The sequence below is a fragment of the Saccopteryx bilineata genome, chromosome 12, assembly GCF_036850765.1.
Source record: "Saccopteryx bilineata isolate mSacBil1 chromosome 12, mSacBil1_pri_phased_curated, whole genome shotgun sequence".
NCBI classification, from domain to species: Eukaryota; Metazoa; Chordata; class Mammalia; order Chiroptera; family Emballonuridae; genus Saccopteryx; species Saccopteryx bilineata.
This window is the reverse complement of record NC_089501.1, coordinates 54,942,528-54,954,852: the sequence shown is the minus strand read 5'-3', so window position 1 is coordinate 54,954,852 and position 12,325 is coordinate 54,942,528. Positions and strand designations below refer to the sequence as shown.

Sequence of the window (12,325 nt, the reverse complement as noted above, 5' to 3'; positions counted from 1 at the left end):
CCCTCTGGCTGCTGGAGAAACAGGCCGGGTCGGGCCTGGTCTGAATGCTTTGTAGATCCTGAGGGTCCTTGTCCGGAAAAAGGCTTCATTCAGCCGGATGGACGCGGAGCCTCTTGTGAGATGCTTTGGGGTTTGCTGGATATTTGGCCTTTGCTGTGTTGGTGACGTTATTAGAAATTTAAGCAAGTCTGAAAGGTGCGGCTGGCATCCTCCTGACAACACGCTTCCATCAGTTTTACTTTTTGGGTCATTTTTGCTGGTCTCTGAAGGAAGGGGAAAAAAGAAATATGCCCCCCTCGGCAAACAAAGACCCCCCAAATACTTTGGGTTTGGGGCAGAGATTGTCACAGCTCGGAAAGGCTTTGCGGCTGGGCTCCATCTACATGGAAAACATTCTCCTAACGTGGAGAGTTCCCGGGAGAAGGGACACCCGTCCTGCCCAGGGGACAGAGCACCCTCCACCCCTCCTGAACGGAGCCTGCTGAAGGGTTATGAAAAATTTACCTTTTTTTTTTTTAATCAATAAAGTTCTTTATGGGGACATTTTTCTTGCTGAATTTTAATGTAATGTTTACTGCCCCAGATGTGTGAGGGAGGAGACAAAAAGGCCATTTACAGCTCTTGCTCTAGAATGCTCCCATTATGCATTGAATTTGATCAAGTGACGGCCTTGCTGAATGAGGACATGGTTTTCGCTGCAGGTTGCTTTGGCGGACCCACGGAGATGCCCACCTGGGGCCGGGGACAGACACGAATGCAGACACATCTCACCGCCGGGTGGGGGAGGGAGTCCAGTGGGCGTAGCCCTCCGTGGCTGGTTTTAGAACACCTGACGGGAGTCGTTGGAATTCCGAGCCATTCCCAAGGAAGTTCCCATTCTCTAGTAACGTTCACGAGCCTGTTCACATTTGGAGTTTCAGGTACAAAGGTGACAATGACATTGACTGTTTGGAAATGCTTTTTTTTTTTTTTTTTTTTTTTGGAACAGTGAGACTCTTTGGACTTTTATTTTTCTGATAATGCCAGACGATAGGTTTTCACCACTGGCCTCTTGCTGCGGGAGTCCGAGCATGTCCTCCGAATGTGCACCAACCCTCTCTTCACGCTCCAGACTGAGGACAATGATTGGTTTCTCTTCCCGACAAGGGAAGTGGGGGCTCGCCCATTCTTCCCAGAGGCTACGTGAGGCTCATCCCTCTGCGAGGCTCGCCGCTCACTGCGAGACAGCGAGGTGGCTGGGCTGGAGACTGGCACCGACGGAGATGCCCTGGTGGGGCCCTGACCTCCAGCCCCACTGGGTCCGCCGATGGGCTGGCATCCATGTCGGGTAGCGACCTTGGTCTGGAACAGTGGTCCCCAAACTTCCCAGTGCACCGGAACCCCCTGGACCATGGTTCAGACACAGGGCCGGCCCGCTGGAGTGTCTGTCTGTCCGGCTCAGCGGGTCAGTGCAGGGGCCGCCAGGTGCCTGGTGGCATGATGCCGCTGGGCCGGACCCACTCTGAGGACCCTGTGCTGCCTGCCACGTGCTGGGGTCACTCTGCGGTCACTGGAGTTGGGTCACTGGGGCTCTTTCTGTTTAGCCTCCTTGAGAACATGGATTTAAATGGACCTCAGAGTCCGTCTGTGCCCGGGGCCCCCTGCGGGAATATCCACACGGATGGGGTGTTTGGAAGTAGCACTCTGGCCGAAGCCTCACTGGACTCATCCGAGCTGCCCAGAGGCCTTCCCGGGGGAGCCCCGTGACGCCTGTGTCACAGCTCACACGAAGGTCATGGGTGCGTATTGAGAAACCAGACTGGCCATGTCTCCAGGAGCTCTGAGGCCATTGAAGGGCGTTACCCTGACTCGGTGTGAACCGAGTGATGACTGCCCCTCCCCAGGACAGCAGAGCCTTTACCCAGGTCTGTCCGAGCATCTTCAACAAACCTGATGTGAGACGGAAGGTCCTCCTTCCCCCGGGACAGCCACGTGCTGGCACAGCACACCCAAGAAGGTTCCGTGTTCACTACGTCAGGCTGGGTGCACGAGAGGGGGGCGTCTGTGCCATTTGATGTGAGGACGAATCATTCGTTGACTCAACGAATGAATGTTTACCGTGGGCTGACGGTACGGGACGCACCTCCCGGCATAGGGACATTGTGCTGAGCTGCCTGCTTCCTGTCAACACGCAGGACGGGCGCACGCTCCCTTCAGAGCTCAGCCAGGTCTCGAGGCGGGGAGGGTAAAAGCAGGGACGGAGTTCAAGGAAAGAGGGTAGAGGAAGGCCCCCCTGGGCAAGTGACACATGGCAGAGACCGGGGAGAAGCCAGCAGGGAGCGAGCACGCATCTGGGGGCTGTGCGTGCCACGCTCTGGGCTGGGGAGGTCCTGGGCCTTTGTGTGGGGCAGGGAGGAGGCCAGTGCGGTGGGAACAAGGGGAGGCTGCCACACCAGGAGGGTGGGGGAGGGGTGTGTGCAGGAGCAGCCAGGGGCCGCGGGGGGCGTGCAGCACGTTGGCCACAGCGAGACCCTCCGTCATGGGAGGTGGAAACCGCCGGAGGCAGGAGAGCTCAGGGATCCCCTGGGGTCTGTGTTTGCAGGGCCGCTGATGCTGAGCAAAGCCCCCCCCCCCCATAGGCAGGTGGTACGCTGGGCAAGGTGGGGACTGGGGCTGAGCAGGGTGGAGGGAGGCGTCAGGACCCTGTTCGATACCTGGCCTGTGTGACGGTTTTGCAGACAAATTCATAGACGGGATCGGAGGGAAGAAGAGAGTTCAGAGTGGTTCTGGGTATCTGACCTGAGTGAGGGGTGCATCCCTGCGGACCGAGGAGGAGACTGCAGGGAGGAAGGAACCAGGGACTTCACACGTTCGTCTGAGATGCCTTTGGGCAGCCCGTGGTCAGCTCAGTGGGGATCAGGGGAGTCAGCATGAAATGGGATGGCTGGGGGTGTCCGGATGACATGTGAAACCGTGGGACTGGAGGTGACACGACCTAGGGCACCGGTGGAGAAAGAGAGGGAGGGACAGCCACATTCGGAGGTTAGGAGAGGAAGGCCCCAGCCCAGGAGAGCAGGTGGCACAGGAATCTGGAGGTCACAAGGCCTCTTCTTTAACACAGTTTGCCGCAGTGTCCCTGGGGCCGTGGCCACTGAGCGCGTACACAGCACGTCCTCTCCTCTCCTTCTCTTAGTGGAATCAATGTCTTAGTAGGTGACCCTGGCTTGACCTTTCAACAAGAGAGTTTCTAATCTGGCCAAAGGCCGCGCGCCACAGAGGGAGTGCAGCGCCCAACCTGTTCTGTAGGCAAGACGCGGGCTGTTTCTCAATAGTTTCTGAAGAAAAAAGAAACTAAAGCAATGATTTTTTAGACGTACTGAGCACAGGAAGAGGGGAAATAAATAAATAAATAAATAAGTAGGCATCATCTCACGTGTACCCCCCGGGGAAAGCGGAGGTTCAGAGAGGTCGCATAGCTTGCCCAAGGTGACGCAGCCCACGAGTAACTGAGCTGGAAAATGAACCCCAGATGTTTTCATTCCAAACCAAAGGTAGGGCTCTTGGCTAAGTAGGGGCAGGGGGGGGGTCGTTTTTACTCCTACACCAGGCACGCTTCTGTGAGCGCGACCCAGAGCGAGAGGCCAGGCCTGCCGTTCCAAGTCCTAACAGAGCCATGCAGGGAATTCCAGGAGGAACGTCCAGAGGCCCCAACAAACCGCCCACTTTCCAAGGGCAGCATGGACATTGGTGTCCCTCTGCACGCGTCGCTGGTGCCAGGACCAGAGCTTGTGGGCACGACTGAACATCAGAGAGCAGAGGAAAGCCTGCCTTAACCTGCTGATGTTCGCTTCTAGCCCCGTCTTTTCAAAAGATGGCTCACGAAAGCCACCTTGCCTCCCACCGGCACGCACCTCCCTTTATTATCCTGAAACACGCGTCCCGAAACCACGTGGGATGTCACCTGTCGAGAGAGCCGAGCGTCCAGGAAGATGAGTCAGGAGCCCGTCTTCAAAGGCGGTGTCTGCCGCTGGAAACCTGTGTCTTAAACAATTAGCGGCCCTAATACCTTCCAGGGCGACGCTCCGCGCGTGCGTGGTGTGCGTGCATCTCGCATCTCGGGCCAGCCTCCACTTCTGCGCAGGGCGGGCGGCGCGGGGCTGCGGAGTGGGATCCTCCCGCGGGGCGTGGACGCGTCTCTGGGCGGTCACGGCGTTCCTGGGGTCTGCGCAGTCGACGTTCGGCTTCGTGAAGCTTTCTGGGCTGAGTTTCAAATGCCCCGAGCCCACTGCCCGGCGAGCCTGCCCAGCCGTTGTTGGGGCTGAGGACCCTCCATTTGATCTTCTTTTCGGGACCTGTTTTTGTTTTTCTCAGTTGAATGAAAAAGTGCATGTTCTTTGTCTATCCTTTTTTTTTTTTTTTTTTTGGTCTCCATAAAATTTCGAAATGCTGCCACCAGACCTACAGAGAGAGTTGCTCTGAGAACCCATCCAAGCGGCATGAGGAGAGCCAAGGAGGAGGGCTGGGGTGTGGCAAGGCAAGGGGAACCCACTGAGACGCGATGACGGACTCGTGGAGACGGCTTTGCAGACATGATCAAAAGCCCCAGACGAACCGGTGCATGACGCTCTGTCAACAGCACACCCAGGCCTTGGTGTGGCATTCCAGAGTGTGGGGGAGCAAGCGTTGGAATCGTGTTTTCAAAGTCTTTGAAAATATGTGAAATCGTGTTTTCCACGTTACCCTTCTCACCGAACCCTGCACCCCTCCACCCACCCACCCCCAGCCTCCCCTGACCCCCACTCCACCGTACCCACATATTTATATAACCTGGGAAGCTCCCGCAAGCCCACATCCCTGTGGGCTGGAAACACTCATTACGAAGGTAGCTGAGGCTCAGAATGGGCTGCAAACCCACCCTCCTGTCCTCCGAACACAGGTTCCCCCGTGTTACCAATGTCAGAGCACGCCCTCCGGCACCGCTGCCCAGGGGCGCCGCTGAGCTGGCCTCTGTCTCCCGTGACAAACACCTATTAAGCAGCCGACCTGAACCCCTCCCCAGCCTCGCGGCCTCTGACATCACGCCCCCGGGGCAGGCAGACACAGAACAGCAATTGCTGCATTGCGTCTGAAAATTATAGTTTATTGTCTCACATACAACTGAAGGTTTAACCCGGACTCCTGTTCTGTCCGAGCCGCATAAAGGAGTAATTCTTCTCCTTGGAGAAATAAGCACAGTACGCCATTGTAATGGAAGAAACAGGCGCTATTTATGTGTCGGAGGTTCTCGCTCTCAACAGGGCGGGCCGGCCAGTGGCCCAGAAGCCGCCACGGCAGCGGCCCGGGAAGCCGCAGAGGGCGAGGAGCACAGCAGTGGACACGCTGGATCGGAACACGAGGGGACCTCCCTCCAACCCCAGCCGCCCCCCCCCCCCCCCGACTCCCCGTCAGTTCAGCAGGCAGGACTCGTAGGTGGGGACCATGTACTTGATGTTGATGAAGGCGTCCTCCCCGCCGTAGCGCTCCAAGACCCCCAGGGTCTCCTGGATCAGGTCCCCCACGTTCTCCCTCTTCTGCTGGCTGTAGTCGATGCCGTCTCCGGAGTTCACTGGGGCAGGCAAACACACAGAGAGGCCGTTATTTCTCCGCCACCTCACGTCTAGGCATTTCCTCTGCGTGCTGGTGAGGGGACGCAAACACTGAACTTTTTTATTTTTTATTTTTTATTTTTTTACATGATCTTGCAGGGTTTGAGGAGGGGCGACTAATGTATGGAAGCAGAAGGTCCCAGGTTGGAGCAAATGGAAATCCTTCTAAACTGAAGAAATAACGGACCAACTGAGAGTGAGGTCGTCATGGCTACCGGTACAGGTCACGTGTCAGGGACACCCTCACGTCTGACAATGACATAGAGACTGTTCGTGAGCAGCGGTCTAACATCAGGTTGGGGGGGGGGCCCGGGTCCCTTAAGTGGATACACTTTGGAACAAGGGGCTCGGCCCACCCCTGTGTCTTTGCTACTTTTGCACATACTTTTCAGCTCTTTCTCCTCCAAGTGTCACTAATCCAAGCGTTCATTCTCTGGAGTTAGTGCCAACCCTCTGGATGCACCCTGTCTTAGCTCTGTGATGGCTCCTGGCTGACCCCTGAATGTCTGGATGGTAGCTTTAATTATGGTTCACAGGGCGTTTCTGCTGGTTTTAGAGTCTAAGTCCAGGCAGCCCAGGTCGGGGGCCTGGAGGACCCTACGAAGGCCCAGCCTCATGGAGCCTTGAAGTGACCACCGCAGCTGCCCCCGACACCCTGCCAGGGCAGGGCTCCTGGGGCAGGCCTTCGACGGCCTCGGGGACCCAAGTTGGATGCTCTCTACTCTACCCAGGGAACTCAGTCTCAGACCACGTGGGTGAGAGGTGCCTGGGGCCCCCAGCCTCTGAGACAGACCTCTGGAGGAATCACCCAAGTGCACGGCCATTTGACAAAAATGCAGGCCCTTGGGTTCAATCCAGAGGATAAAAACTGTATGCTTTTCTTTTCCTCTAAAGCGAGTCATTACACACACTCGGGCTCCCTGCCACTCCCGGGTTTCCAAGGATGTCAACAACATTTACTCCCGTGGACAAGACATCCCTGTGCCTCTGCTGATGTGACCCCGTCTTGTCCACAATGAAAGTCAAGGGACACAAGGTGGACCGAGAGGGCCTCAGGGTGGGGGACCAGAGCTCGGAAGACAGGGCGGGAAGGCCAGCCTCGGAAGTGTGCCCTTTACCGCATGAAGTACTTAGTTTATTCACATTTCAAACATGGCTCCGGAATGTTTATCCTGCTTGGATGTGAAAATAACAGAAGGAAAATAAATGGGATTTCAAGCCTTTTCCCCCTAGTTTTTCTGGACATTAAAAAAAAAAAAAAAAAAAGGCTGAGGAATAGGAGTTAAAGTAACAATTACAGTCCCACACAGCATAGAAACACAGTCCTTCTGCCTGGTTTTCCCAGAATCTTATTAGAGAAAGATCCCTGTGTTCCACGGCACAGAGAAAATGAATAGGGCTCCTGATCTGTGTCTCTGGGTGAGGGTGAAGGCTGGGGAAATTATTCCCAGTTTATAGAAGGAGAAAGAGGTGATGAGTCATGCAGCTATAGCGCCTATCCAATTTTCATCAACGGGGGGGGGGGGGGGACTTCAAATGGTCCACAGAACCATTGTAATGCAGTGGGATAGTTCCTCCTCACGGAGGAAGAACTCCTGCTGTCACAGGGAAAGCTGGATTGAAATGAAAATTTCAGTTACGGATGAGAAGATCGTCTAAAAGTCCCATCTATGAGAGTTACAAAGAACAAAGCAAAGACAAGATGTTTGACCAAAAGTGTTTGTGCCCGATTATTTTTCAGCAAAAGATAAAATTTTTGGAAACAAAAATATAGACAAATACACAAAGTAAACAGCCCTCCCTTCCTTCCTTCCTTCCTTCCTTCCTTCTTTCTTTCTTTTAAAAATGTACACAGTAGTCTAAGTCCCTGCACTCATAGAGGGCAGAGTAGTACCAGTCCACTTGGGGGAACTTTACAATAGGAGGTCTTCGGGTTGAATTAAGAGAGAAGAAGAAGGTAGAGGGGTGTGTGTGTGTAAAGAAAACATGTTAAGGAAGAAAATCCCAAAGAGGGCAGGACAAAAGCCACAAAGGTGTCAGAGGAGGGGCCTGAGGGACGGTACAGATGGTGTGTGTGGAGGGGAGATGCCTCTTGTAGAACGCATCTGTCAGAAACACCTTCAGCTTCCCAGGACTCTCGTCAGAGGGGCCGATGTCGTGTGTCTTGTCCTCCACGTGACACTCCTGGTAAACCCCTCCTGGTCACGAGAGGTGGACCTAGGTGGGAGGTGGCATTACCTACGTGTGCACAGGACAGCCCAGCCCAGGCTGCAAACCTCGCTGCAGGCACACGCGAAACAGAACTGGTGATGGTGTCGAGCCGTGACAGGCTTGAACTGGTTCCTCATGGACCAAGAGGCGTAGATTAATCACTAATAAATGGTGCCTCTTGTTGGCATGTTAGTCAAAAGGTCAAGCACTGAATAGACCATGGCACGGATTTTCCTGGCGGAGGCGGAGGGGGCTTGGAAAGTCCGCATACAAAGGAAAGCTTAACCCACCCTGGTTTTTTCCGCTGCCTTCCAGAATGCTACCACGACAAGCAACACTTCATTCCAATAATAAAACCAATTCTTACTTTTTAAAAAATATTTGACTGTAGGAGTGAGCAAACTATGTTGCCTTTTTTGTGTGTGTTTGTTTCTCAGCAGTGTATAAACCTGATAAGAAGAACAGAGCTGAAGTTGCTTATTCAACAAGTGAGTTGGAGTTGAAATAGTTTGTGGTTGCAGAATATGTATCACTGGGCAGAAAGAAAGGCCAGAGGAGGAACAATCCTTTCTTGTGCCTGGTGGGAGACGACAGGGCGAGTTCAGCGTCCAACCACGTGGAGAGGCGGGTGGGCACGGGAGGTCTCCCTTTCCAGAACTGCAAGAGGGTCAGCGTCTTTGAAAATCTGAACATGAGCCTGACCAGGCGGCAGCGCAATGGCTAGAGCATTGGACTGGGATGCGGAGGACCCAAGTTCGAAATCCCAAGTTTGCCGGCTTGATTGTGGGCTAACCAGCTTGAGCGCAGGGTTGCTGGCTTGAGCGTGGAATCATAGACATGGCCCCAGGGTCACTGGCTTGAGCAAGGGGTCACTCGCTCTGCTGTAGCCCCCCAGTCAAGCACATTTGAGAAGGAATCATTGAACAACTAAGGTGCCACAACAAAGAACTGATGCTTCTCATCTCTCTCCCTTCCTGTCTGCTGTCCTTATCTGTCCCTCTCTCTGACTCTCTCTCTGTCTCTGTCCAAAAAAAAAAAAAAAAATCTGAATTTGAGGGGATTCATGTGAGCTCATGGCCTGAAATAGCTATGAGGTTGTAAGCATAGGATCTTTAAAAAAGAAAAAAAATTGGTTATCTACAACTGTCCATGCTGATTAGGAAGATACCATTTCAATTTAGAAAGCTAGGAGTCTACTTTATTACCAGTGGCTAAAAAGACACATTGATGTTGAGGAAAAGCTATGTTTTATTTATAACCAAACACAGAGGGACTGCAGGAAAGGGTTAAAGCAGTCTGCGCTCCTAAAGGGAGAGAATGTGCAGAACCGGAGGGTTTCGTTTCTCAGGGATTCTTGCATGCGTGCGGGAGGCGTGTGACGTCAGGGATTCTTGCGTGCGTGCGTGCGGGAGGCGTGTGACGTCAGGGATTCTTGGGAGGTGTGTGACATCAGGGATTCTTGGGAGGCATGTGACATCAGGGATTCTTGGGAGGCATGTGACATCAGGGATTCTTGCGTGCGGGAGGCGTGTGACATCAGAGATTCTTGGGAGGTGTGTGACATCAGGGATTCTTGGGAGGCATGTGACGTCAGGGATTCTTGCGTGCGAGAGGCGTGTGACGACGGATGGGACGTCATTCCTGGTTAGGAATTATTTTGATACACTCGTTACTCTGTATGTTTACATTGTTCTTGGTTGTGTAAGCAGTGTGTTTAACACACGTGTGCTCTTCTTTTTTTCTATCTAACCCTCTTTAAAGTGTCCTGCCCTGGAGCCTGGCTGCCATGATACGTCGTTGCGAAGGGCTACCGCAAAGGGTGGTGACATGAGATACACACACACACACACACACACACACACACACACCACGGATGTCTGCTAAGCAGTGGACATGGGTCAGCAGCAGACACATAGCACGTAGGGTTTTGATGAAAATAGTCAACCTTTTTTTGCAATTTCTGGACGGTTGTAGAAGCTTTTATATTTCCCCCTTTTTAAAAGGTATTACTATTATAGAGAAAAGGAAAAAAATGAGAAGGGGACAATTTCAGTGGCCAGAGCAAGGTCTTCCCACCTGAGTGCTGGGTTGTTTCTCAGCTCTGAGGAGCAAGCACCTTCGGCCGTGGCACCCACTGCTGTCCCTGTGACGTCACGTTCACTGTGATGTCACGTTCACTGTGACTCAGTGCTCTCCGGGGCGCCGCAGGGTCATGATGCAGAAAGAGCAAAAGGCTCTTGCTTTGGGGGAGCTTGTCATCCAGTGCGGAAGCCTCACTGGCCATCCTCCATGTAGGACACAATGGTCAGTGTCACCACCGTGCAATAAGGGCAGGTGCGTGCACCCCGAGATCCCAACGCCTCAGCAGGAGGCGTCCCTCATGCTGCCTCGGTTGCTCCCAGAACTTGCAACCCTAGATGACCCTGACACATGTGTTTTAGCCGGACACTTGCGTCCTCTTGTCTTAGAGGATCAGCTAAAATGCATGGACGGCCAGGAGCAGCCTCAAGGATTGTGCTATCTGGATTTGGACTTGTGTGGCCCTCATGCACTCCTCTTCAATGTCGCATGTGTAGCTATGCTCAGACAAACACTCATGCACAACGTTGCTATTTGGAAAGGAAAGTGTCCTTTAGGGCAGTGATCCCCAATCCCCGGGCCACAGACCGGTACCGGTCCATGGGCCATTTGGTACCGGTCCACAGAGAAAGAATAAATAACTTACATTATTTCCGTTTTATTTATATTTAAGTCTGAACGATGTTTTATTTTTAAAAAATGACCAGATTCCCTCTGTTACATCTGTCTAAGACTTACTCTTGATGCTTGTCTCATAAGTTCGACAATTATATTTAAAAATACCACAGTTTTTACGCCGGTTGCATAATCTTATTTTGTGCATTTATCCGTCCCACCCTAAAGGCCGGTCCATGAAAATATTTTCTGACATTAAACCGGTCCGTGGCCCAAAAAAGGTTGGGGACCACTGCTTTAGGGCACCGGGAATACTGAACGCATACGCGCTTACTGTCGGTTGCTCATTCAACACACCTGGAGATTTATTCATGTGGCTCCGACAGGTTTGAAATGACTTATGAAACCCACCTATCCCTTCTCGTCCTGACTGAGAAAGCAATAAGGCACGATTTCGGAAAAAAAGAAGCCCCTCTGCTGGTTGTGCGAAAGCCCCAGCTGAAGCACACGCATGCAGCCTGGTGCACAGAGGTGAAGGGCGCAGGGCTGGGGGCCACAGAGAGAGAGCGCCCAGCTCACCCTGGGCCGTCAGAAGCCAACGAACCAAACGTTCCTGAAGAAAACTCTCGGTGGGGAAGCTCAGTTAGAACCAGCCAGGTAACCCGGGCAACCAGCGGGGACGCCTCCAACGATGTCCGGACCATCAGTACCCCGTTCCTTCCACAGGTGAGACCGACTTCTGGGAGCTCCAGTTACATCACCACGCTCAACAGCGGGGTTCCCGTCACCGACGGGTGTCCGACAACACCTCAAATAACTGTACAAGTTTGGGAGGACCAGCCGTCTCCGTCCCCTTGGGCCGCACCCGAACGGGAGCCGGGCAGACGGAGTCTCTCAGCACCGGGGGCTGAGTCACAGTCATAAAACCCAGGCTTTGACATCAGCCCCTGCTGACGCACCCCGGTCTGGTCTATCGCTGCGTCTCACAACTGGGGTCAAGGGCGGCCGTTCTGCACACACACGGTGTCTCGACCTGGGTCAGGGCCCACGCCAGCCGAACGCTTCTCTCGGTATGAGAGCGTCCGCTGACACAGAGCCCCCGAGAGCACGCTGTGGCGCTGATTCCCCAGGGGGCACGGCTGGCAGTGAGCTTCCTGGGCAGCGGAACTCCGGCCCTAGGGCGTGGGTGCCCACGGGGCCGGGCAATCTCTGGGAAGCACCGCTGAGCAGAATATTTAAAAGAAAAATGCGAACAGAAGAAACCGGATGGGTTCTTTCTGGATCAGGAAAGGCATGTTTGGGTTAGAAAGTTTCAAACACCCAGAAGCCTGGCTGAAGGAGTTTTACCTGCCAGGACTTGTGACCTCTGATGGCTAATGTTCCTAGCAACTGGGTTTCAGTGATGTCATGGGTCTGGAGAGAGGGAGTGAGCCCTTGGGGCCCGGGTTCAGGTCTTGGCAGGTATATGCAGGTTGATACTGCAGATAATATCGTTATGAGGTGTTTCTTGATGGCATGAAAAACCATCACAGATTTCCTGCCCTATGACTCCGAACGAAATCTCCCTTCAGATTCCGTGGGTCTAGCAGTTAGGAGGTGGAGATGATCCAAACAGTGATTCCCTGTTTGCACTCACTGCTATTTAAGCAGAGACGCCCAGTTTTAGTGGAATCAACGAACGTTTGCTGACAGAGGTTTATTGAAAAGATGACTCATTTTAAAAAAACAACTCATAATATTTGTGAGGTTAGACATGGTTGCTTTCGAGACATTATTTTCTTCTTCTTTTTAATCAG

The 12,325-nt window shown here is 53.3% G+C and overlaps 1 protein-coding gene across 1 annotated transcript in view; it reads right to left on the bottom strand.

Annotated features, from left to right (window-relative positions):
- Window positions 1-5,423: 5,423 nt before the first annotated feature.
- The window catches only part of PACRG (parkin coregulated), a 459,081-nt gene continuing 452,179 nt past the window's right edge, over window positions 5,424-12,325 (bottom strand). The window contains exon 5 of the mRNA XM_066248027.1: window positions 5,424-5,584. Coding sequence (XP_066104124.1) covers window positions 5,424-5,584 — 161 coding nt within the window. The remainder of the gene's footprint in view (window positions 5,585-12,325) is intronic.